Source organism: Calliopsis andreniformis, chromosome 12, assembly GCF_051401765.1.
Source record: "Calliopsis andreniformis isolate RMS-2024a chromosome 12, iyCalAndr_principal, whole genome shotgun sequence".
NCBI classification, from domain to species: Eukaryota; Metazoa; Arthropoda; class Insecta; order Hymenoptera; family Andrenidae; genus Calliopsis; species Calliopsis andreniformis.
Genome location: NC_135073.1, coordinates 17,050,752 through 17,078,363, shown reverse-complemented (window position 1 = coordinate 17,078,363; position 27,612 = coordinate 17,050,752). Strand labels below are relative to the sequence as shown.

The window sequence follows — 27,612 nt, the reverse complement described above, 5'->3', positions numbered from 1 at the left end:
GCACCGCGCTAAACACAGCCACTGGCCAAGGCGTCTCGGCGCAGACGCCGGCCCGTAGATCCACGTACTCGAGCACGAGCGTAGTTTCGTTGAACCGACGAACATTGGACACTCGTGCGGCGACCGCGACCGCGGCAACACGAACATCCGCGGGTTTCGCGCGCGAAAGATCTCTCGATCCAATTCGTCCTTCTGCTCTTCCCTTTCCACGACGATGGATCATGCTCGATCGCGATCGAGCGAGCCAGGAGGGATCAGGAACCGCGCTGGTTCGATTTCGCGCGTTCTTCGAGGGTAACAGGCTGAAGGAGAAAGCCTTGCTGGCATTCTTGACAGTCTTCAGGGTCATCTTCGGGGTTCTCCTCGGGGTCTTCAAAGTTCTCTTCGAGGCCAAGTTGCGTGGACTCGAAAGGGCGAAAGTGGAGTTAAATGACATTGTTTATGTGTAAATATGGTCGGTCGTTGATCTGGGCTTGAAGAGTGTACCTAGTAGTGAAAGAACTTGAGTCACACCTGATGATTCATGATAGTGGTTATAACCTGTAGCTCCGTTTTACGTCGGGGACCAAGTACATAATTTAGTAGTTGAAGGCTCTGGAAGAGTAAGTTTATGCTAGCTATCAGTGTTATTCACCCCGTCTTTTCCATAAGTTTCAAATTATTTTTATTATTATTCCAGTATGAGTTATCTGTTTCTTTTTTATGATTTTTATGAATTATATTGCTTCATATATTTTTCTCTGTTCGTTACGTATGCGATAGACAGCTTTGTGAAAATTATGTGCACAGTGTTCAGATGTGCACACGAAGGGATTAAGAAATATTGTCTCATGTTAATAAATCTGCCTCGATCAGTCGTAAAATCACACCTTTGTCGCACCTTCGGTAGATCAAAAGATAATTGCATGCGCACGTGTGTACGAGTTAATGACATGAACAGCAACAGATCTCGATTCACGATAACGTAATCCCATGTAACGTAACACATTTTGTAACGTAACCCTCTGTTGTCCTACGCGTAACATCCTGTGTTTAACGAGAACACGATTGCAAAATTTCCTGCCCGCGCGTTCGGTTTCTATTTTCGCGCCATCCGCGGCGAAGCCATTCGATTTCCACTCGACCTCACCTAGCACTCTAAAATCATCCTCTACAAAAATGCACTCCCTTAGAATCGCACCTCCATTCTCGGTGCTTCAAAGCTGCTGGTATTACAAAAGCTAAACATTCAATAAAAATTCCATTTCTCTGCTTCTTACTGCGTCGATCCCATTTCACTAAAGAAACATTTTCTCAAATTCCATAACTCTGTATCAGATATATGCAGAGTGGTAGTGACTGATAACAACCATGTTATCTTCTTTTACTCGATATTGGAATAGAGGATCGCGTAATGGAAAGCTGATCACGCTACACAAATTGAATGTTTAATCAAAATCCGACTCATATTCGATGCGCAACATTATATACGGTTACATAAAAAAATATATTTTTTTCATCCCCTGTTCGAGCAGCTGGCCCTTAAAAATATAATAACAGGTTGCTGAGAGCGCAGGAGGTATTCTCGAGGTTAATCCTATCTATTATTTAGCAAGTATATACCTGTATATCTATACAGGTAAACAGGATACCCATATAGACTGTATAATACGGTACACTTTCATCCCTCTATAACGTATTATCATCCCCAATTAATTTCTTCTTCTTTTCCTTCGGATTTTCTTCCAGACATTCAGAGATTTATGTTCACAGTATGACTCGTTTCCCAGCATGCTCGTTAAAAAAGTTGTGCTATTTTTTTCATATCCTTGTAACGCGACACCCGCGGAGGAAATAATTGTCTTGCCTCGCATTTGTATCCTGCTCATTAAATCTACACGTCGTGAACACGCTGTCCTCCTTTACTGTTAAATGTTGCTCGCCGTTCTATGTCGCGCTGAAATGCACCAACGCGAATGCACATGTAGGTATATTACGATATTATTGTTATAACGCGCCACTGATTCCCTGTAAAAAATACTAGCAAATGGAATTTCAACGACGAGACAGCGCATTAAGGATTTAACAGCGCTAAAGAACCTTTCAGACTGCATTACCATGGAAGGAGGAATAGTTGAGGAGGGCTGAATGATCCTCGAAAATGAACAAACGAGTAGACCTACATTGATTTTAATGGCTGCAGCGGAATTTCAATGGAAAAAAGAAGAAAAATAGTAATCCGATCAGATGAATTGCTGATATTCCAGGAAAAAGTATATTCAAATATTATACCACGAATGAAATATCCTCTTAGCAAATGGCAACCAGTGTAATATTATCGATGAACGTTTGCATAAAGTAACGACACTGTGACGTACGAATGAACAATTAATTTTATAGATAATTGCAAGCAATAATGCCTGCGATGGGAGAAGGTTAAAAAAAATGATAATGGTAAATAGTCATTCGGAGGAAGAAGAATAATGGTCACGATGAATAATCCCTATGGAACGATGGTAGAGAACAGGGATAATAAATATTAATGCACAAAAACAATAACGTGGTTGGATCGGTAGCGGAAGTGCCGATGTAGTGAATGATAGCGCGAGTAATATGAAGATAGGACCATAATATAAGTGAACGTTAATACAGGTGGATGAAGAATAGCCATGAATATTAATATATTATTTACCAGTTGCACTAAAATGACGCAAAGTCTGTGCCACGTATATTAAATTTTACCTACATAGACTACAAACAATATCCAGCTCATTATCATTATTAGTGGTAGACATAAATTAATTTATACTGTACAGTGTATTAATTTCTAGAACTAATTAACGATTCCATATTCAGCCCCCTTTTTCATGCCAAAAAATCAAGGCTATACCATCTTCGATGGACCAATTCCTCCCTTCACACGCGTGCCTCCTTTTTTATTAGTCATCCATTTCGATTTTTCCCGAAAGGGACACTATTCGTTCCAAAGCAGAACACGTTCGCTGAATGAGCGACTAAAATGAAAAGCTTCGTCTCGCGTGCTCGCAACTAAAGCTCGCCTATTCAAAGGGACCCTCCTAAATTTTTAGCGTCCTCGTTTAGATCGTCGGCAAACGATAACAAGTGGACACATTTTCGAGATGAAAAATCGCAGGGGATTGCGCTGTTGACGAGGATCGATCGAACGAAACACCCCCTCCCGAGAATGGTTAATTGCTAAATGTTCAGGACTGTTGACAAACGGACTGTAATCATGCGCTGTTTGCTTCCAGAGCATAAACAAGGGCTGGACATTTCGTTCATTAAATAATATGGTCGACATTTCAAGGAAGCGGATAAACGATTGATCACTCCCTTCTCAAAATTTTGTTTCGGTCTGCGTCACTTCAAATATTATTAAAATTACTGTTGTCTAAACACTCTTAATGAATTCAGAAAATATTGATCTAATTGAATGTCCATAAGCAGCGAGCAAACGTGGTTAACGAACAGATTTAGAGGACTACTGTATGACGTACACAATGTGTTTCGAATCTGGTATTGAAATTAATACGCCCACGTGGAACCTTGAAATTCTAATTTTAATCTCTCTAAACTGAGTATCGATTTTTTTTTAAATAAAAGAATCAAGTAACTTCTGAGAAGTAAAAAATGTTCACGTTCGAGTAGTATTTCTGGGGATTCGAAGTTTTGTCTTGAAATCCATGACAGGCTGTCTTGGGAATTGAAAGGGGATAACTCGAGAAGAAGCGACAGCTGTCATTTATTTCCTCTCCTCAGACACTGTGAAACCACAGTGTTTTATAAATCTCAAATGGAAATAATGCGAGGGTCGATGAACAGAGAAGCGTATCAAATGATAAATAAATCGCCCGAGTTAAATACTCTGATGATATTGAATATGTGAGCCGATATTCAATGAAAGATTCAGCGTTATATCCATGGAAGATTTACACTCGCGAAATTTAAATACACAATACGCAGCAGACAATTCAAATTTGATTGCATGCATATATTGCTTTATACAGTATTCATTAACCTCGATCCTTGTCGCTGTAAAAATTCGATTTCCATTTGAAAGAACAATGCAAAACCTACAACCAATTAAAACAGAATTCTGACCAGGAAGAATATTCATCAAAGACGGCTATTTACCATTTCCAATTATTCATAAAAACTGTGGTTATCTTTTAACAATATTCCGCAACACTGGATCGTAAAGCTAATTTAATTCACGTCAAGTCTGATATTAATATTTTTTTCACGAGTTCGAATAGAACTCCACGAAAGAACAAAACCAAAAGTGGAAAAGAAAAAGGAATCACATTTCTGTAATATCATCCACCGTGACAAGATCAGACGCTCCCAGTAAAAAATTATAACGCTTCACTGTTCCGGCTCTATCGATTCTCCCCCAAGTTTATTGCGATTCGACTGAAACACATTTCACTCGAGGAAAAAGCATAACGCTGCCGCGCGTGTGTCGCCCAGTGGTGAACACAAGGCTCTAACACAGTGGGTTCAATAAATCTTGACTCGTCGGTGGAACAGACAGAGACCTCAGAGGAACGCGATTAAATATTGTATAGGGATGAATGAACGAAAGAAATTACATCGACTGCAGCATGTCGTGGCGTTGCAACTGCACTTGACGGTGGTGCATCGATTGTTTCACGAGGAAGAAGCGCTCGCGGCGGTTCCTAAGGGCGTTCTTCGATGGCAACAATTACTCGTCAACTTTTTACCACTCCCTTTGGGAATTCCTGATACGACTGGCGCCTTTGGACAATTACATTTGGGGAACGAGAATGAGATCCAGTTTAATCCACTCTAAAATATTAGCCACAAGGGAGACTAGCTAAATTTTCACCTAAATACAAATTCTACTAGTTCTGAAAATTTTGTGAGAATACTATTTCTTACCCCTGAATTACCATATTCATCAATACGAATAAAATTCGCTTGATTGAAACTCCTTGATCAAAGGGAAGAACTTAATATTATTTTCGTTAATGTTGGAAGTGAAAGAAGCACAAGATCTGCAAAACGGAACAGAGTGAACGATAATGCGCAGGGTGCAGTTCAGAAACTCCCTTTGAAGTCGATGTAATACAAAAGTTTCACTTCCTGCCACTTCGTGCCAGAGTTCGTTCTTGTAATGCACACATTTGCTCCGAGGGGAATGGCAGAACGAATAACCAGGGAGCACGACCCTCACAAACACGAATCTCCTCCGGCTCGCCTCTCCATTTAACGAAGGCTCTCTTTTACTCCGTCAAGACCTCTAAAGAAAAACGAGACTCGCGGACTTTTTAAACGAAACTTGACATCACTCGAAAGTCGAATGTTTCGCGCGGGGATTTGAACGAAGCGATTTGTTTGCGAAAATTTGTCGCTCTCGACATCCCTCATAATACCACGAGAGAATTAGCAGTCCTTAATGAGGCGTTTTAAAACGAAGCTTTTGGGCTAACTTTCAGATAAAAGAACACTTTGTACGATCTCGTGAATGGGCTTTTTCCTAAATATCGTTTGGGGGAAGGTTTTACATGTACAGTTTTTATCTTCGTTAATGCACTGTAATTCACTGTAAGAAGTGATTGTAGCACGAAAATCTTTAGTTTAAAATACAGTAAAGTTACATTGATGTAAACTTTGTTATTGCAGTTCACATCCACTTTGTTCTAGTAATGACCAAACTTTTCTGTTCGACGTAAATACATTGAAGATGTTTTCGGTGGAAATCAACTTTTTAAATATGCAAATAAGCAAGCTGCACAGTAGGGACCTTCAGAATTTAAAATTTATTCAAATGTAGAACAATGGGAATTTAGACCGAGAGTGCAAATAGCTTTACAGACAGGGTGTATTTTTATAATGTGCACGTGTAGGTAATTCAAATTTAAAAATAACTTCTCACCTGCAAGTTCCACTATCTTTCCAACTCTCACGAACTAAAGTAACTTTCCCCATTGTCTCTCACCTTCAGTCAAAATTTTCTACACAACTTGTCCGCTCCTCCGTTCATAAACACTCACGTTTCCACGGTCACACACCCACTTCCACTCTCCTCCACGACCCAATTACAATTCACACCTCAAGTGTCATTCGACGACTACAACCCCGACCCTCGATGCTCCACAAAAAAAACTGGACCGACGTTTCAATATTACCACCACCCCAGAACATCACGATTCCCACTTCCCTGAACCCAAGAATCAATGACTCATCGAATTGGTCGAACCTAATCGATCCCCCTAATCATTCGGTTTCTGCTCTATCGCAGGCGACCAACCAGCGCCAGCGAGGGCCCCTCATCGACGAGCCCCGACCACGCTTCCGTTCCCCGTTATTCCGCGAATTAGCGCGAGGCTGGCATTAATTAATACACGATCCGGTGTGGCGGTAATTAACGCGACTGAAGCTGGGATCGATCGATCGTCGAACATCGTCCCTCGAGAATCTCTGAGGATTCGAGTCCAATCTGTACATTCCTCCTCGGGCACAGGGGGGAAATAACGAAGCAAGGAAAAGGCGACAGGGTGAGAACATCCAGCAAACGAATCTCGCGAGCCTCGGAGCGAGCTTCGAAGCGTCGAAGGGAGAAACTTGGAAGTGGACGAAATCCTGGGAAACTCGAGCCGAAAAGGAAACAAGGACCATGTAGAGTTGGAGGACACTCAGAGGGCTCAGAAGCTGAAGTAACAAGAGGCGACCTCGAGGGTGGTTGCAAGTAGCCGATCGAGGGGTGCAGTGGGGAAAGTAAACAACTCGGGGAGTAGAGAAGGGCAATAAGAAATCGCAGAGTGGAGGCAAACGGTACGGAGGATAACGAAGAAGTCCACGGACAAAGGCTGGCTCGCAGTGGACCTCTAACAACACCGAGCCGAGGGGGAGGTAATATGAAGAGAAAGAAACAAGATTAAGTGGCTCGAGCACGAAACGGGGCAACCAAGGGCGAAGTGGTTCAGGGGAGGGTGGTCGGTCTGAAACAACCGAGCCATGAGGAGGTGGAAGCATGAGATTTCTGAGTGGCTGTCTTCCCCTGCCCCGACAATGGTACATCGGCCGCCGCCTCTCACGTCACGTATCGAGATCCACTGAGGGGCGAAAATGGGTGCGAACCAGTCGACGCGGAGCGCGCCTACCCCTGGAGAAGAGGGTGAGTACTCTTTCCACGCTTGCTTTCCGCCGACGACGCGTTAAGTTTCAAGGTAAACGTCCATCTCTCTTCCTGCGGAGTGGGGAGGAGGCGATGAACGAAAACGTGAGGGGGGTTAGAAGTCGAGTTTCAACTGGAGGACTCTCTCTCTCTCCCTCTCTCTTTGAGTATCTGTGTCAGGAGGGTGAACGATTTCAAGTTTGAAAGCATTTCTGAAGCCTTTATTGGAAAAAAGTCGAACAATTTGGGAGTGGAGAAAGGAGTTTTATTCTTGAGAATAGGGTTCATATTTCACTGAGTGGTCGTGATGAATTATCGAAATTTTCGTGACAACGAGAAACTTGGCAAATTAACGCTGCTGTTCTCAGACAAATAGATCTCCACGAAGGAAACACGGTTAGTCTTCGGCTGGCTTGGCGAGGCTCGATCAGGAGGAATCTGTAGCACCCTAATTACCTCCCAAACCGTTTGACTAGAACTCGGGAGTTGTTGATTAATCACTTGGGTGTAGATCCTCTGCCAAGATTTGTTTCAATGAAATTACTTGATGAATTGGAAATCCGCGAAGACTTCGGGCATCTTAATTGTGTTGTCAAAAATTCGATCGAATTTAATATTGATTATTTACGTCATTAGGTATTGATCTTCCGAATACGGTTAATATTTGAAGCATCTGAAAGATATCAAGGATTGTCTGATACCCCGAAATAGGTCTGAGTGGCATCGGATAGATTGAGTGCTATGGAAGGATGATTGATCAGAAGACATATCCAATAATATCTCCCAATGACAGTAGTGACTACTCTTCATATTACTCATATATAGACAGTAGTATTATTACATACGATTTCAATAAAATATTTAATTATACTCAGCTTTATTTAAACGTAGAACCACTCTACAATATCTGATAAAAACTCCAATAAGTGAATCATGTACGTTCAAAGTACGATCAAAGTGCTAATGAAATTCCACAATGAAACACAACCAAATCTGCATTACTCGAAGAAACAGTGCTTCCTCTTTCACTCAGACCTCAATTTCACCCTCCAGCGAAATCGTCTTAAGATAAGTACTCAAAGAGACATCGGTACCTCTATACCTCTATTAGTGTCAAAGTCGCAAGAACCATCCACTCGCGTACTGAAAAGTTAATTAGGTCTAATGCGACGTGTGTTCGCGATCAAGGTGCGAGACTCTTGGAGCTGTTCCAAATTTCGTCGTCCTGTCGCATGGAGTCTCGTCGCGGAACGTTGGATGACAGATTTCAGGAGGGAAGGGCGTCGCAACATCGACGCCGATAAACTTTCACGGTTTCGCTTAGTTTACGTCGAGCCAGCGAGTTCGTGCACGCCCACCTTCGCGTACCTAAGTTTCCCGTTAATTGGCCCTTTGTGAGAGACATCGCGGTTCCAGTAGACCCAATAACCTTCGCTCGTTCTCCAGGGTGAAAAGAGAGAATTCTGAATCGTTTCCATTCGCTCGCCCCGTGGATCATTTACAAAATTCATTTCTATGTATCGTTCACGGGCTATTCCTTTTGTTCGATACTCACTCACTGTTCTCTCTCGTTTCAGTGAACTTCGATCACTTTCAAATCCTGCGCTCTATCGGGAAAGGCAGCTTTGGCAAGGTATGGAAAATACTTTTTATTGAATAAAAAGCTAGATTTGTGTTACTCGAAGTTGTGATAAAGGAACAGGGACGTTGGTATACATTGGATCGTATTTACGTGTGGGGTCGTAGTAGATATAGGAGGGTTAATAAGGGTCAACGAGTCTCTATTGAACGTATGCCATGTGTTTGACTATAACACTGATGAGCTATAGTCAGTGGTTCGTTGATCCTCTTGGTCCAATGGATCAATGGTGATTTATAAGAAGTCAGTTAAAGGGATTTTCAAAAGTTTAACTTTCTTTTACTGTCTCGTATTTTTTTCACTCTTCAATAAATTTCGACATAATATGATAATATGAATAGAATACGTATAATAACGTGTTACTAAATTCCTTTCATCCCGAATGGTACGAAAAGAAAAACGTGTTTGCTACTTGATGACACATCGTGCCAGTAAAATTTGTAATTCTAAAATTATTCCCTTTAGTAATTATGTTCGAAGCGGTTTAATTAGCGCGTAATATCGCGAGTAACGATAGTGGTATAATATCTGCAGCATTTATCGGGCCAATATTAATTGAAAATACGTCATTTGTTTAAGTCCCGTAAACGGGGCACCGAGTGGTAATGAAAGGGGTTATCGTAAGAATCACCTGTGACCATTACCTCCTTGTTCATCGAATTTGCGCGTAATTTTAATTTTGGCTCATGAAATGGCTAATTACCTTTGCAACGTCGCGAAAATTTCGAACGGATAATTACTTTCCTGAACTGGAAACATGAATTTCAAAACCGACCATCTACTCATTAGCGGTTCATATTAAAAATATTAAACTGTTTTCATTTCCATAGTACATTACATACCTATTTAATAATTCATTTCGCGTATTACGAAAAATTGTCCCCGCTGACTGTGACGATTCTCTTCAATTACCCCACAGCCATTGGTAAGCTAAATTTAAAATGAAACATTCGTCTCTATATCTTTCACGTTATTGCCAGATGAAATTATACCCCTCGTTCGTGAACAATAAAGTCTATAAACGCTTTACTATAGGATAATAATCATCTACCTCGCCATAACTAGACTCCACGTTCATAATTCGCCCCATTTCCATCAACGACCTCAATCTGCTCACGAAAATCCTCTTTTTATGTTATTTGCGAGCCACGTTATATTCCTTTGTCGCGATTACATCCTGAGTACGTAATTAGCCTCGCTGAGCGTGCTTGCCACACAATGCACTCTCTATCCTTACCAACCCCATCGGCAATTTCATTCACGTTTTAAAATGTTCATCTTATAGATGTACCTAAGGTACGTCATATCCCTTTATCCTATACAGACTGTCTACAGACGCATGATCATCTCCACAGCAACAACTGCTCTCATAATCCACCCCTCGCTCCTTAAGCCATGTAGGAACTTCAGACCTCGATCTTGAGTTATGTCCAATTGGCATAATATCCTTTTGATACCTGAACAGACAACTGCTCCATCCCCTAACTCGATGCAACCACTTCCACAGTTTACCAACCCCTTCTCGTTATCGGGTTAACAATCACACAATTTTCCACTATTTCTCACCCCTCACTGGTTAACATTACTCCTAATGACACCAGCGTTATTCAACATCGCAATGAACAAACGTTAAAGCAGATAAATCTGATGAAAACACATTGACACTAAAAGTCAGCCTCATGGCAATTAACACGTTAACGAGCTAAATTTGAACCAGAAAATCCTCATTTGTTCTATTCCCTAGTTGCACCCTGTTCCATATACCATCCCCCGAACGCTGAGCTAGACGTTTCATCCCCGAAACAAGGGCTAATTACACACCCAGCTGGCAGCAGCTACTCATAATTCATCAGTGGTCCAGTAACCGGTGATTCATTATTTCTGAATAGGTGTGCATAGTGCAGAAGCGAGATCGCACGGGGAATATGTACGCGATGAAATACGTGCACAAGGGCGAGTGCGCTGAGAAGGGGGCGTTAAAGAACGTCGCGCGTGAAGTGGAGATCCTCTCGCAGCTGGAGCACCCCTGCTTGGTGAATCTCTGGTTTAGCTTTCAAGGTAAGCCCCTGCGAAACATTCAATTCTGATTAGCCGACATTAGCGGTTTCCTGTCACGGATGGCGAGAACATGAATCAGGCTATTGCACGAGTAGGAAAAGCGGTGTGATCGAACTGTAATTCAACTGGATACTGTATGCTAAAATATGAGGACAATAAAGATAGGCGAAATTGTGTTTGGAGCAGCGTTTTCGAGTTATTAATTGTTGAGATAATGACGAAAGTATCTAGGGTGAACTGTGTCTGACTTGAAGCTTATTCTACTGACTTCGTTGTGTCTGACTTGAGGCTTGTTCTACTGACTTCGTTGTGTCTGACTTGAGGCTTGTTCTACTGACTTCGTTGTGTCTGACTTGAGGCTTATTCTACTGACTTCACTATGTCTGACTTGAGGCTTATTCTACTGACTTCACTATGTCTGACTTGAGGCTTATTCTACTGACTTCTTTATGTGTGGCTAATACACGCTGGCATTAGAATAAGTTCCAAGTCAGACTCTCGAATTTCAAAGCTAAGTTAGTAAACTTTTTACAATAAAAAATCGCATTTTTTTGTCATTTCTGAAATGTATGTGTAATATTCTTTGCCCTCTGCGATTAAAAATGGACTTTACTTCCGTTCAAAGCCTTAACTGTTTCACCAATCCCAAAGAGTTCATTCGTTTCTTCGAATTTATGGGCATAGATATTTGAGAAGTTTTCCTCTCACTTGCATTTTGAAGTAGAAATAGCTGCATCCCAGGGTCGAAGGAAGAATCGACTTGGGAGCACTCCTACCTGCCCTAGCGAAACGAACTTCTTCCTTCACTTATTTCCTTGGCAGATAGCTTGCGTGCTCAGAACGAAGTAGCCTTTGGTAAACAGAGTGATGGGTTAGAACAGTTCACGAATATTTTTCTTTGAAAGAATACTATATATTTCGAACACAGTATTAAATCGATACTGGCGACTGAGTACTGAATCTTCAAGCTGATCATCGTGACATATCTTCTGTTTCAGACGAAGAGGATCTTTTTATGGTCTCCGATTTGCTGCTAGGAGGAGACTTAAGGTACCACATACGGCAGGAAGTGGTTTTCACAGAAAAAAGCGTGATTCTCTTTGTCGCTGAGATCGCATTGGCCCTCGATTATCTGCAGAGTCACAAGATCATCCACAGGGACATAAAACCCGACAATATTCTTCTAGATGAGGATGGTAAGCTCTTAAAAATTCCCTTCTCTGTTCATTTTTCCATGCTGCATCAGCATCCCTTCGATGATCTGCTGTAAGTCCTGCGCTTATGCGAGCTTCACGGGCAGTAATTCAAAATTTTATTTCGAAAACTCTTCGTCCTCATCAGGGAGATCCCAGAAACGATCCCCAGTACGACTGTTGCAAACGTTGAAAGTGTGGGTTCGTAATCGATTTACGAGCACCATCATCCTCCATCGCAGTTCATAAAAGGAAAAGCTTGTGAAGAGTCTTTCGGTCTCCCTTTTTTTAATGCAATCGTGACGCAGACAGCTCATATCCAGAGGAAATTATTTCTTCGATCGAAGACATTCATTTGCCACGAGGCAAATTAAATAAATCCATAAGCTTGCCGATAAGAGAACCCAGTAAATATCCCTCGCCTGATATTTACTGCAATTTTCATATCCACCCACTGATAGGAATTGCAAAACTTTTAAGTAGAAATGTCACGAATGCAATAACGCGTTATAAATTTCCTGCTGCATGATTTTATGAGGGAAGAAAATTCTAGCAAGCAGAACGTTCGAAGGAAATTTCGAAGGGGGGCAGAGAATTGTTACTTCCGGTCACTGGCTCTACGTTCGCGTGTAACTTCATCACTGGCTCACATAAAACTTCTCGAACGGTATAATCAGACTTATTTCTCTGCAATAACCTGTCAGATATTTTAAATTTTACACCATTTTGAAATACTTTTACAATATCGATACAAGTTGCTTCAGAAGTGATCTCAATTTTGGAGTTAAAACAAGAATGAAGTCACTTCTTCCTTACTCATCTCAAAAAGCTACAGGAACATAGATACTGTTACCTATTTCCGCGAAACAAATAAATTTACCTTGTAACGAAATAAACAGTCGCAAAACACATGAAATATTTTTACAAATTAACGAACCACGAGAAAAAGAAACTTGTGCACGTTTGTTTCGCTTCGCCAGAGGAATCGACCTGAGGGTCAGATTTCCAGTTAATTTGTTGCCGATTGGCCAGTTACAGTCAAACTGCAGAAACGGTCGAACGAATTCGCAATCGTTAACAATTCAACAGTGGCAGTCGAAACGGTCAGGTTTCCAAGGCAGCAGTCGAGATAGATCGCTCGAAAATCGCTCGAATTTTCGGAACTACCCGAATATCGGCTATGGTTAAAATACAGCTGCACGCCGACGCACCGACCTAAGGCGAATTCTGTGGATAACGCGAATCACGTCGCTCTCGTTCCACTTCGAGATTATAAATACGTTATCGTGGCTGGAAATTCCGTTGTTACGTGCTGAAGCCGCAGGAATCTGCTCTTCCGTGTAATTCCTCGGTTAACGTGCATCATTAACCGCCAGGGAATTACGGTGAAACAAGGAATTTGTTGACGAAAAAAAAAGAGAAAATAAAATTTCGAAGGCGACTTGATTCACTTCGTTTGCAAATAATATTCCTGCTACATTGCAGCTGCGACGAGGTAAATCGAGTATCTCAATTGAGAAATGGCCTCCGTAGGTTGAAACATAAACATACTCATTACTTTCATAGTGGAAGTAATAAACGTGAAAAATGACCCACTATTCTGTGAAATTTGTGTTCCTTGTTTTACACAGTCCTTGAATCTAGATTTATTGTACAATTTCTTTTTCCTGGCCATCCAAACTGATCAAGTCCAGCGTCGATAGTAAGTGGACGTACCTACTGATACATTTACGTAACATATAAAATCATGAAGATCTAATTGGAGACACTAAGGGGAAAATAAATTAGAAAAATTCAAGCGAAATGATTGGGACCAGACTATCACCTAAAATTGAGAGACATGAATTAGACTGCAAAGGGTTAAGAATCAGATAATGAGGAGCTCAAAAGACACAAAATCCAATTTACTTAAAGGTAACAAATTCTTGCTATGAATTCTACACCTAGGTACATATGCAAACAGCTAACCCACCCTATTATACACCCATTTTACATCACGTTTCATCCATCTCCGTCAAAGGAAGCTCATACTGTCACTCCAAGCTCCCCCATTCCTGTACGTGTGAATTCGAGACGAAACCAGATTAGAAGCTCGCAGTGTCCACCGAAGGAACTGAAAAAAGGGCAAAGCCAGCGGCGCCGTGTGAAACGTTCTAAGCAAACAGCATGACGGGATGGGAAATCAAATTAGTGTGATCCAGGCAGTCTGAAAGGGGCCTTCGTTCCTTTAATTAGAGACTATTGGATGTATTCCCCGAGTCTGAACATACCCAATAGCACGGTTGGTATCGCGCAAACGTCAGCGAGCCGTGTCGAGGCGGTGAATACCGAAATTCTGGAAATCGAGGCAGACCGCGGAACGGGAGAGCCTCGTTTACTTCGTTTGCATATCAACCGATCCGTTTACATCCGATTTCGACATTATCGCGGACAAACGGGACCAATCAGGCGGCTCTGATTAAAGTGGATCGCGGGGGCCGCGGCAATCGGCTCGAGAAATCGTTCGTTTGCGCCACCGTCCCCCTAGGATTCACTTTTCACGCGATTCCGCTTGGATTTCAGTCGCCGAGACCCGTCACGCATTCGTTCATTGTTGTTTCCGCTGTTCCACGCCGCGACAGGCCATTATTCTCTCGGCATCGCGGCACTGTCAAATGGTATTGCGACGCGTGTTATTTCACGCGTCCTGAAGCGTGGAATATATCGATCTATCGGAACGTAGGACGGTATTTTGCTGTAGCATGGCAGAGGAGCTGAGAGAAGCTGAAAGTGGCCGAAACAGAGGTGTCACACGAATTCCCTCTTTGAGTATAGTGGGGGACATTGAGAAGTGAGGGTAGGAATGTCAGAGAATCTGCTGTTTCTTCTGTGATGTCATGAGGTGGGGAGGGGTTGTTGTTCCTTCTGTCCAATGAATTCCATAGGACTCCCCACCCCAGTCGAAAAATTCCTCTTTACCTTATGACGTTACTTGATGCGAGGATCAGTAGGCTCCTGACATCCCTGAGTGAGGGAAGAAGTAACGAGTATGCTATTGGTATAGGTCTGGATCGGGGATGGTGTGGGATCAGGTGGGGATTTTTAGTAATTATTGGTTAGTGGGGTATTTCCTACCTCATTCGAAGAGTTCCCTTCCTACCTCATGATGTCAAGGAGGGAACTCGTCCCTCCTGGGCCAAAACCAAGTCGACTCGAATTGGCTTTCGAAAAGACTGTCTCGTCGGTGGAAATGCGCGCTAAATATTAATTGCAATGGTAATTAAAGTGCTCGCGGAGTTTCGAGACAGACACTGCGATCGCTTGTCCTGGCAGAGCTGTTTTTAATAACGATTAATGCAATTAACACGTCCCCTAGTTTCTGTATGTTCCGACACCAAAGGCTGCCCGCGGTTATTAATGAGAACCTAACCACAGGCTATTTTATATTTACGAAACAATCGACTGGTTACCGTGTTCTCGTAGTTTCATTGTTGACTGCGATGCCAGAGTTCTCGAGGCTTGGAAATCGATAATATTTACATGGGGGATGGTGCACGGCAGTACCCGCAATTCAGTTGAGTATGTAATTTATTGCTAGTTGGTCGTGCTGCGTCTAGCTCGCTATCTCTTCCTCTTCGTGGTACTATGTCTTTCCCTTGCTCCTCCTTCCCCACACAGCGACCTGTCTTTACGTTTTTTATCGCGTGTACTGTTCCTGCTGTGCTCTTTTTTTCTATTGTACAACTCCTACTCATCTCCCTTTCTCTTTCCCAAGCGCATGAAAAGAGTTTCTCGAGTGCAATGCTCACTTTTTAACACTTTTTAACAGTGACTTCATCGGTAGTATATTTCGTGAAAACGATATACACTACCGTGCATAAGAATTTGGACGCTTACGTTATAGCAAAATGTTTTATGTATACCAGCTGATATCAAATATCATTCTCATCAGTATTATAAAACATAATATATATGTCTGCGATAAGGTTTGTAGCCAAAACTATATCATACAATTTTATTTGGCGTATTTTACATATTGCAATGTTGTGAAGTGTCCAAATATGCAAAGCAGTGTACGTGGTGATATTTTAAAAAGTGACAGAAGCACACAAGTGGAGCGTAAAATGTCCTGTGACAAAATATTCCATCTGCCTCTATTTTGCAATAATAATGTCTTAAACTAAACATACCTATGCTAAACTAACAATCACAGGATTCTATACCTCCACAAACGCAATGAAGAGCAGAAACAGAACAAAAGAGTCTTAATACATTTTGTTGTGTCTCTTTCTACGCTCTCCAGTAAATTTCTCCCAGCTTCTGTATCACCTGTTGCCCCTCTTCCAGTGCTCTGCAAATCAGAATTCCAATTCTATCGCAAGAAAGCTACTTAGTCAAACGAAGGCAAAGAGCATGAAGCACACATTTGCTTCGGCTCTCCATCCTCAAACGCAGCACCTCTCTCGTTCCCTCGGGTGGATTCATTTTCTAGAGATCCTCTTAAATCCAGCACACGTGCATTTCGTAACGTTATAATGAAACGTTCTCCGTGGAATTAACATTGCACCGAAAACGCATAAAACAAAGCCCTGTGTTACGGGAATAATCGAACGAATGTTCCCATCGTCGTTTTGCTCTCGAAAAGTGCATGCAATTCCGAAACGCGCAACTCCACGACTAGTGTTTATCAAAACTTTTTCACAGGTTTCGTCGAACACGACCAGGAAACCTTAACCAACGATTTTGTTATACGGTTCGCCCGTTATTTGCGCAGCGAAAATTCACCACGAGAATCAACATCGTTATTAAACTGTCGACGACTTCCTTCTGAAACAGTGCCAGCAGGAAAAAGGGTGAAGTTTAACGAGATGGATGAAGCTCGAAAATTGCAGTCTGAAGGTAGTTGAAGGAACGAGGACAATCCTAATAAAAGCCTGCGGGAAGTTTTTGCATCCAGGAAGCATTCGGAAGAGCGTAGATGGAACACCACAGCCGCAGGGACATCCGCCGCTCGGTGAAACACGAATTTCAAAGCTCTCGAAATTACATTCAATTAACGACGGCTCTTTTTTCACTGAATTTTCACAACATACGAAACTAATTAAATTTCCATCGGTACTTGAATGTCACGCGAAATTTTTCCAACGCTGTTTGGAAAAATCCTCGACCCTGCAATGAATTTTCGCTTCGAATATTTCGGTCGCGCGTATCAACATTGTTTCCAGACCAATTCTATGGGAGTGCAAATATTATCGAGACTATTTCGTTGGATGTTGGATCCACGGTCGATGGAACTCAGGAAGGCAGTGATCGAAGACGCTTGAACCCTCAGAAAGAATTCCTGGCGGAGAACCGCTTTCGATCGTTCGTCAGAGGTTAAAGAACTGCTACAATGGAGAACCACATTATATTCTGGTGACGTAGCCGTGGATCCGGTCATTTTCCTCTCTCTTTCCACGCGAGACGACTGACCACAGGCTGACTCAGCCTATCAATAATTCCATGCTTTCCATTTGACCCTGAGACTCTTCGAGATTCCTGCAATTTCACTCTTTAACTCTTCCCTTCAGGCCTTCAAAACGCACTCCCTCTTGAAACGAGATCGCTTAAGGGAGGAGGATCAAAGAAGGCTGGAAGGAAATGGAAATTTCGAATTCAAAGAGAAGTTTTAAGGGTAACTTTTCATCGCAAGGGATCTCAGCGCGTTGGAAATTTTTGCGTGGTTCGATTGCCTCGTAAATGAATCCTGGCTTCAAAGGTTTTCGGCAAACGCACCAGGCGGTCTCTGAATGCTTTTTCTGTGGATCAGTTTTCTGAAACGTGCAATGGTTATAGGGGCAGCGAAAAGTTGCGAGCAAATTGAGTAAACAGAAAGTTAGACATGTGTAAAACATCAAAAAACTTTTTCAGATTGGAAAAAAGGTTTCAGCCAGGCTCAATGGCACGTGAAAAGAATGTTATTGATTTTTCTATTCACCCACACGCAGGCGATACGCACGCTGTCGCAAATCGCGCTAGTCGACTGGATGGAATTCGTCAGCAGGTAGTCCAGATTGATTAAAATCGGAAGCCAGTGACGCGACGTCGGAGAATTCAACGATTTCTAGGGAGCACCTGAATTATGTCACTTGCATGGCGACTACATAGTTTCGTGGGGTGAATTAATCTAACTGGGGATCAAAAACACGCGCATACCTTCGGTTCAATTTATAAATTGCTGTCTGACCCAGCTCCTCCAATTCGTGAAGCGTGCTCAGCTATTTTCAAGTTTCCTAGATGAAATTACTAACTGCGCCTCGAGTGTGTCACGTCCTCGCAAATCTTATTATTCCCAGCTCTTCGATATTGATACGAAAGAAGTTGATATGACAAGAAAGGTGGGAAATAGAATAGAATGTGTATGAAGAAGACGTGAGAGAAGAACTTCGAGTTATTCTGAAATGTTATGAAGTCGTTTGAAGCGACGAAGATGTTTCTGCAGGGGGAATTTTTTTAAACCAACTTTTCGCCTTTCGATAATTATTTTTTTATTCTTTAAGATTGTCAGCAATTTGGGTCATTTATGTGCACCATTTCTTTAATATTTTAGGTTTTTAAAACGTTCAGACAAAAATTCTGTGTTACTTTTCAGTATCTCTAGAGCATCATCTAACAGCTTTCCTTCATAAATATTGCACCACTCCTTTTAGTTTCTTTTTATAATTTCCACAGAGGACTTCACAAGAGAGTAACAAGGCTTCTGTCCTAAAATACGAAAATACCCAGCTTGCTGACGAAGAATTAAATTAAATTTAAATTCTCTAAATCTGGGATAGGAAAAGAATCTCTAAAACGCTTCTGTGTTAACCAGCTCTTGCAAGACTGAATTACTGAGCAACAAAAAATGAAGAACTAGAAACAATATCCCAGACGAAGGTAAAATCAAGGGGGACGACTTCACTGAAAGCATGACAACACTAAAAGTATATTTCTAAAGACAGGGTAAGCCTAATTTCCCTGCACCCTTAGCCACCAACTGTTTGAACCTTGAAATTGCTTCTGCATCATTTATAATTACATGGAGGGTGCCTCTTTTCTTCTGACTAAAAACGCACCCCATTGTCTGTGAAATTTCCTGCCTTGCACAAAGCCTGTCCTGTTGAACCCTTTCCCTATCGTCAGTGTGTCTAACACCAGTTACATGATCCTGCTCGTTAAAAATTCCCTTGGAAATTGCTAGAGGGAACTCGCGTTAATCTCATCGAGAAACTTCATTCTGTTTGTCCGCCGTTTCGTGCCTTTGCTGGATTTCGACCTTCCCTTCGAGCACTTGTGTTTAATTCCAACTACGCCTTGCCCGATTGCTGAGTTGATCAAAGTGCTAGAGAAAACGTACGCGTGTTGGACGACGAGCTTCTGGAAATGAAATTTTTTACCGCGGAGGTGTTGATAACTCGGAAGTCTGGGGAGGAAGATCGCTGAGTAACTGACAGTCGACGGAAGGCTCAGCGGATTTAGTTAAAGCAGAAGTTGAAAAGCTTCGCGAGTTATCGTCGTTCAGAGCGGTCGATAGGGCTCCCTGGCTACTGGAGTAACTTTTTATCAGAAGATAAGATAGGCGATGGAGCACTAAACGAACTATGTTACTGTGAAAAAATGTTACCAAGATTGAATCTAGTTAGGAAAGGAAATTTGAAAAGGAACTTCAGTCGAGGAGAAATATGAGAAAATAACTTCGCTTTAAAGCACAGGTTCCTTGGATTTCCCTCTTCTACTCGTCTGCCTTAGAAACTTTATCTTTCACCGATAAAAACTAAAGCACCTGACAGTAAGATTCCCTTCAGGATGCCTGGAACGATGGGATAACAGGACACTCGATCCTGGAGGCTGGTCGAAGCCAAGCAGATGACACCGCTACTTGACAGCTGTCGAGCGGCCGCCAGCTGACGATTAATCAATTTCATGCTGTTATGCAAAGTGCACGAAGATGATATAAAGTTCCTCCTCCCATAACAGAGGCAGGAACTAGCCTGTGGCAATTACACCTGACAGTTCACGAATATAGAATAGCTTCTGCCGAAGCAACTTATGTAATAAATAGATTGAGGATGTTTATGCGGATTCCTGTTTTCGTTAAAGACATTTTAATTAAGTACTTGTTTAACCCTTTCGATATTACCTACATTTTTTCATATTATCTGGATTCTGTAGTTTCCTGCATATTGAAATTTCCCATAAATGCATGCAGATCCGCAGTCTAGTAATAAGGATCACTCTTCTGCTCAGGACACGCGCACGTGACCGACTTTAACATCGCAACAGTGCTGGAGGACGGGGAACTGGCCACGTCCATGTCGGGAACGAAACCATACATAGGTACGAATCAATTAGTTCAGTTAATTGAATGTACAATGAGATGACTCGTAATTCCCTGTTCGCGTGTTACAACGATCAATTGATTGCTTAATTATTGGTTGATCATTAATAACTTAGCAAATTGATATTACAGCGCTGACACTTAGCTGCTACAGAGCAGTCATGACACTGTTAGTCTGGATATTGATATGAAATATGTGTGACAAATACCCTAAAGAAATATTGCATATTTGAGATATTAACGGGGCAAAATGATTAACTTGACTTTCTGAATAAGTATTTTTAAATTCTTGTTTTGTGGAATTTCATAAGTGAGAGCCTTTTTCTAACTACGCGAGTCTTGATTTGCTGATATTGTTATTTAGAATATTTCATGAGGAACTGTAATACTCGAGGAAAAGCTGAAGAAACTTTCGAGTGAAATTCTTCAAAGTTATATGACCCAGAAAATTGTTCCCAGAAAATCTCCCTGAAAGTATCATTGTACTTCAATTCAGCTCCAGAGATTTACATGTGCTCCTGCGAGGAATACGGTGTCCTTGGCTACGGTTTTGCAGTCGACTGGTGGAGCCTGGGGATCCTCGCTTGGGAAACCCTCGCTGGAGAACGCCCTTATCCCCTTCACTCCACTACCTCGCACAGAGAAGCTTTGCGGATTCTACAGGTAAAATCGTCGATAAAATCACTTTATACTTTCCTCCTCGCTAAGAACTCCAGGACCACCGAGTCATTTTTTCCCATTAAACCTTTCCTTAATAGAACCAAGATGTTCTCTTATCCCTTCTTTACTCTGTTAGTTAAAATATGTTCAATATAAATCTGCGGGATTTACGAGAAGAAAAGAAGAAAAATCGTTCTACCATGAGCCAAAGCTGTACCCTTTCGAAAAGGAGAGTTTCCATCAAGGTCTTACTGACTCTGAGTTCCTAACGAAAGTCGAAAATGTAATGTTAAAGTGTCTATCCTATTTTTTTTAATAATTCCAAAAGAGTATCAATCGTAGGAGCTTAGAGCTTCGCGTATTTTCCTCTTTAGAATAATAACGAAACGAAGAGGCGTCTTGGCATCCCGTAAGTCTATTCAATTTGAAACATCCCCCAGGAAGAAAGACCGACACCCTCTGGCTGGAGTTCATCGATACGCGAACTCCTAGACCGACTATTAACTCTGGCGCCAGGCGCGCGGGTGGCCACGCTGAAAGAACTGAAGCAAGTGAGCGTGATGAGGGACCTAGACTTCGACAAAGTGTTGAACAAGCAAATCAAGCCGCCATTCACGCCGCCTAAGGACCACCTGAACTGCGATCCGACGTTTGAACTCGAGGAGATGATTATCGAGGCGAAGCCATTGCACAAAAAGAAGAAACGTTTGGCCAAGCAGAGGTAAGAGACGTTTGAGCTCCTCGGAAAGAGCGTAAATTCAAGTAGAATAAAAAGTGTAATATAAGGGAAGGACAACTAGAGGTCAAGCGTAGGTCAAGTCGAGGTGAAATGAAAATTGAACTTTAACCTACTCAAGGTGTACGCTCGATGGTTCACGTTAGAATATTCTGTTTGACAAAGGGAATAGAGTTTCTTGAGCACTCGGTTTCTTCCATTACTCACGCAGATCCCTAAGGGTCGAACAAACTCTGGAAGATCCCTCGGGACTCGCGGAAGCTGCTGGACCGAGCGCTGATCTCAGGAGATTAGCGTTCATCCCAGAGTACCGTGTGTACAATCGGGAACGTGAGATGGAGAGGCAGGAGAGAGAGAGAAAGGAGAAACAATGGGAGGAGGAGCTGAACACTGCCATGATGGGTGTCGATGAAAGACCGAAGTAAGTAGAACTTCCGTTTTACGATATAATTTCGTGGGATAATTAGGGGGCTTATTGTTAGTCAACTTGGGAACACTTCCACTGTGCTCAGACATTGATCTCGGCCAAATTTTTGTTTCGTTATTCGACAATTGCTTTGGAAGTTGTGACTATTGGATTATCGAATTCCAATGAAGCGAAGGTAGTCAATTTTTCAATATTCAGGCATCAATTTCCGGTGGAATGCTAGGAACTCAATAGTCACAGGATTCGAATAGTGCACGCACTACACTCGTTCGAAACACAAAGTGAAAATAAACTGTTTAACTCACCGCAAATTTACCACCCGTGGAGAAGTTGCGAGAGGTCTTCGGAAGTTTCGATTTTGCGATACCATTGGACTGCAGCCAACCGCAACAAGAGTGAAACTCTGTTTTACACGGTGGCCAGGTAGTTTTCCTGATACCCTTCAATTCTGTTTTACGCAAGCTGCTAGTCAGAGCAAAGAAATCTATAAAATGTTTCTCTTAGCGCTTGAAATAGTGGTAGACTCAGCATTTATACCCTTTTTGGAAGAAAAATTTAGATAACAACAATAATTGTAGCTCCAAAGGATTCTAAGAGTACTCTAAAAAATCACACATTCTCTTTCGGCGTGTCGAGGAGTGAAGGATTTTTTTTGGATAAGTTCAATTCAGGGGTGTGAAAGTAGAAGCTTTGCCCTTTAAAATGAGTCCAGGCTCACCTCCCTGCGATTTTTTTTGACGGAGTTGCAGCAGCTCAAAGATTGACAATTTTTTTGATTTCTGGATCACTGCCTGATTCCGAGGTCTGTGGCTCACTTTTCGTTCAAAACGCGATAACTCGGCGAAAAAGAATCGCAGATCGTTCGCTAAGGTCTCGTTCGAAAAGGGAGGGTTCAAGCTTCAATTTTCCTTCAAAAGATGTTGCGAAAAAAATTTATCAAGTTCCTGAGAGTTGTCTGAATTGGAGAAACATTCGGAAAGAAACCACCCTCTCTCTCTCGGCGTGTCAAGGAGTGGAGGATTTTTTTCGGATAAGTTCAATTCAGGAGTGTGAAAGTAGAAGCCTTGCCCTTTAAAATGAGTCCAGGCTCACCTCCCTGCGATTTTTTTTGACGGAGTTGCAGCAGCTCAAAGATTGACAATTTTTTCGATTTCTGGATCACTGCCTGAATTCCGAGGTCTGTGTCTCACTTTTCGTTCAAAACGCGATAACTCGGCGAAAAAAAATCGCAGATCGTTCGCTAAGATCTCATTCGAAAGGGGAGGGTTCAAGCTTCAATTTTTCTTCAAAAGATGTTGCGAAAAAAATTTATCAAGTTCCTGAGAGTTGTCTGAATTGGAGAAACATTCGGAAAGAAACCACCCTCTCTCTCTCGGCGTGTCAAGGAGTGGAGGATTTTTTTCGGATAAGTTCAATTCAGGAGTGTGAAAGTAGAAGCCTTGCCCTTTAAAATGAGTCCAGGCTCACCTCCCTGCGATTTTTTTTGACGGAGTTGCAGCAGCTCAAAGATTGACAATTTTTTCGATTTCTGGATCACTGCCTGATTCCGAGGTCTGTGGCTCACTTTTCGTTCAAAACGCGATAACTCGGCGAAAAAAAATCGCAGATCGTTCGCTAAGGTCTCGTTCGAAAGGGGAGGGTTCAAGCTTCAATTTTCCTTCAAAAGATGTTGCGAAAAAAATTTATCAAGTTCCTGAGAGTTGTCTGAATTGGAGAAACATTCGGAAAGAAACCACCCTCTCTCTCTCGGCGTGTCAAGGAATGGAGGATCTTTTTCGGACAAGTTCAATTCAGGGGTGTGAAAGTAGAAGCTTTGCCCTTTAAAATGAGTCCAGGCTCACCTCCCTACGATTTTTTTTGACGGAGTTACAGTAGCTCAAATATTGACAATTTTGTCAGTCTCTGGATCACTGACTTATTCTACTGTCAGGGTCACACTTTTTGTTCAAAGTGCCATAAGTCAGCGAAAAAAAGTCGTAGATCAATTTTTAAGGTCTCATTGGAAAGAGGAGACATCAAGCTTAAAGCCTACTGCAAAATGAGTCCAGAAAAAAATTTATCAAGTTCCTAAGAGTTGTCTGAATTGGAAAAACATTCGGGAAGAAACCACCCTCTCTCTCTCGGCGTGTCAAGTAGTGGAGGATTTTTTTCGGACAAGTTCAATGCAGGGGTGTGAAAGTAGAGACATTGCCCTTTAAAATGAGCTTAGGCGCAACTCCTTACGATTTTTTTTCGCAAAGTTACAGCAGCTCAAAGATTGGCAATTTTGTCGGTCTCTGGATCACTGACTTATTCTACTGTCAGGGTCACACTTTTTGTTCAAAGTGCCATAAGTCAGCGAAAAAAAATCGTAGATCAATTTTTAAGGTCTCGTTAGAAAGGTAAGACTTCAATCTTGAAATTTACTGCAAATCTAATCCCAAAAAAAATTTATCAAACTCATGAGAGTCGTCTGAATCTGAAAAAGATTCGGGGAAAAACCATATTCTCTTTCTCAGCCTGCAGCCGAGTAGAAAATGATTTTCGGAAAAATTCAAGTCAGGGGCGAAAAAGTAGAGGCTTTGCCCTTTAAAATAAGTCCAGGCTCACTACCATACGATTTTTTCCTCCAAAGTAACATAAGCTCCAATATCAGCAATTTTTTCGATCTCTAGGTCATTGCATTATTCTGATAGTAACAGAAGCTGCAGAAATGGCGATAAAATCTTCTCATGGAAAACGTTCCATCTGCAATAACTCATGAAACTGTCCTGCATATACGCTTGACCCAGATATAATGCATTTAAAAATGGGGCTTTAAACACTATCATGTCGCGATACTCAAAGAATATTGACAATGCTTTAGTACCCATCAAATAAATAATTCCAGCTCTGATCAGAGGGTGGTCTTTGGTTCCAGTGCAAAGCAGCAAACGCCACAACGCAGCGGAAACCGACTGAGCGTCTCGACGACGAGCGTGAAGTCGCGCATAAACGCTTCCCCGAGGCAGGGGAGACGTGCTAGCACCGCGACGTCCTCCGACATCGACTACATCGACGCCAGTCCCGAACCCTCCACCTCGTAAACTCTTCTGAAACGATCTCCTTCGCGTCAGCAGTTAGACGTCGGAAACCATGTCATGGAGAACAGTGTTCCCTGAACCTCGGCGTTTGTACTCGTCCCCTGTTTTTCTCTATCTTAGAACAGAGACACAGAGGGAGGGAATCGTTTTAATTTGATTGTTAAGTTCCCCTCGAGAACTTTTTAGTCCTCTATGGGACTAATATGCTACTTCTGCTTTCGATAGGGTTACATTTGACAGAGGACCTCTCCTCTTTTTGAGCCTCATTTTTTAAATGAGCCTTTAGCCTGCTGATAAAGCATGTGAGTAATGAATTCATACTCGTTTAGTTGGAATTCTTCACGCTTAATTTTCAAGGTGAAAATGATATCACTCGATTTATAATCATTGCACACAGATCACAGATCATTTTACAGATCGCTGGTATAATTTTTTGGAAAATATCGACTTTGGAGTGTACCTATAATTCCTGCTTTTGTGATTTTTTTTAGCAAAAATTGTATTCATCCATCACCATTCGTATACTCACATGAGAGAACGTTTCGATTATTTTCGAAAAGGGAGGAAAAGGATCCTGGACCAAAGATTCTAGAATATAGAGAAGCTACGAGGAAAAGGAAAATCTGTTGCGCTTTCCCGATCCTCCAGAAAAATCGAACGAAATGATTCAAGATAAGCTCGAAGCTTTCCTTGAGCTTGTCGCTTAACAGCTCGCACATGTTGCTTAACTTTTCCTTTAAAGAAGTTACGACACTTCCAACATTTATGCAACCACTTTTTAAATGAAACGGAATACCAGGCAAAAAAGGAAGAAAATTCCTCCAATCTGTACGAAGATAGAAATATAAGAGTTTCACGTTTTATTCTTAGCCTATCGCAATTAACTTTACGCCGTTCTTAACGAATAATATTTATCACCTAATTCCCATCGATCAGTGCTCTTATTAGGAGGCGTTCGAATTCGATACTTAGACGAATGAAACACCAAGAACAATGTAATTTTGTAAACGATTGTGGCAAGTATAGAACGTTAACAGGCAAAATGGGGATTGGACGCATAATTTTTTGATCTACTATTTTCATCATTATAATTAGTACGCGTGAATAATGCGCTAATAGAATAAATATTTGTTATCGCGAGAATTAATCGACGGGTACCTAGAAATGATTATAAGTAGTGGTTTAAATTATCGAAGAAACATCGAGTAATCGATAACACCGACGCCGTTTCACAGAGACGGAGCAGAGGGTACATCAAGAGCTATTCTCCTTAATATTCACTCATTTCTGCTCCAACACCAGTCACTCTTTAATCATGAAAACAATACTATCAGTTTTACTTTGATCGTGAACATTTTTAATTAATCTGGATATTCTTTTTTCTCAATTCTCTTAGGAAAAAAATAATGAGAAATTGATTTAGTATGACTACGAAGTAAATACTCTGTATTTCGAAGATAATAGACTTCATGAATGAAATGGTGATAAGAGGGACATTCGTTTATCGTGTCAATAAATTTTTGCTTTGTGTCTGAAGGGAATGGCTTCAAAGCCTTAAAAAAGAGTGAGACATTGCCCCTTCTCAAACGCTAACTAAAGAATTTTTAAGAGAATCATTGTACAAACTTGAAATCAATTTTCTGAAGAAACATTACCGCATAGGTAAACATCGTGAGATGGGAAGAAAAAAATCATCGATAAGGAAAAACTAATAAAAAGAAATCTAGAAAAAATTGAGACGCAAATATTACACAAGATAAATACAGCTTACGAATAGAGTTTCCTTCTTTTTTTAATAAACACTTATGTAGATAATACTTTACTAATTTTGATTTTTGTTTGTATATTTCAGCCTGTCCCCTAATTTTAACACAGCCTGTATTTATCAGGCACCATTAATTTAATTTAAGGCATAATATATGCCTCTATCCGTGGACGTTAACGATTTCCAAGACTTCATGAATTTTCTCCCGTTTTAGTCCCCCTTTCAGAAGCTTGCTAAAGGCACGTCTTTGAAACTCAATCAAGATTAATGCAATTTTCTGCTCGAAGGCGACGCGAATCGCCTCTAATGGTCGTTTTGCTTTTGCAAGAGACTCGTTAACGCAAGCGACGAGAACAGTGAGCTTTAAAAAAGTTCACGTCATCGTAGGCCACTTTAAACAAATGTTTTTTGTGCAATTTTTATAATGCAAATGGATTGGGATAATAGAAAGAGGAGAGGATGAAACACGTCCCGTGAGATGGGACTATTTTCTTACGTTTATCGAGAGGATTCGATCAAGGGTAATGTGATTTTACTATCGGTCTAAAGGTATTTCAGGAAAATTGTCTGCCTTAAGAAATCGAGGAAAGAGCATC

At 41.5% G+C, this 27,612-nt stretch overlaps 1 protein-coding gene across 4 annotated transcripts; it reads left to right on the top strand.

The window, feature by feature from the left end:
- Nucleotides 1-130: 130 nt before the first annotated feature.
- Nucleotides 131-27,582, top strand: LOC143185730 (serine/threonine-protein kinase 32A). 4 transcript variants are annotated; one of them, XM_076388960.1, is made up of 10 exons: nucleotides 131-602; nucleotides 6,266-7,141; nucleotides 8,719-8,774; nucleotides 10,670-10,838; nucleotides 11,837-12,034; nucleotides 20,276-20,365; nucleotides 20,863-21,029; nucleotides 21,467-21,747; nucleotides 21,974-22,183; nucleotides 25,089-27,582. In XM_076388960.1, the coding sequence occupies exons 2-10, from the start codon at nucleotides 7,093-7,095 to the stop codon at nucleotides 25,252-25,254; spliced, it is 1,386 nt and encodes a 461-aa protein (XP_076245075.1). In that variant the 5' UTR covers nucleotides 131-602; nucleotides 6,266-7,092; the 3' UTR covers nucleotides 25,255-27,582. The 4 variants fall into 4 exon arrangements, with proteins under 4 accessions (XP_076245075.1, XP_076245074.1, XP_076245073.1 ...); XM_076388959.1 differs by having other exon boundaries at nucleotides 20,826-21,029; nucleotides 21,471-21,747; XM_076388958.1 differs by lacking the exon at nucleotides 8,719-8,774.
- The last annotated feature ends 30 nt before the right edge of the window (nucleotides 27,583-27,612 follow it).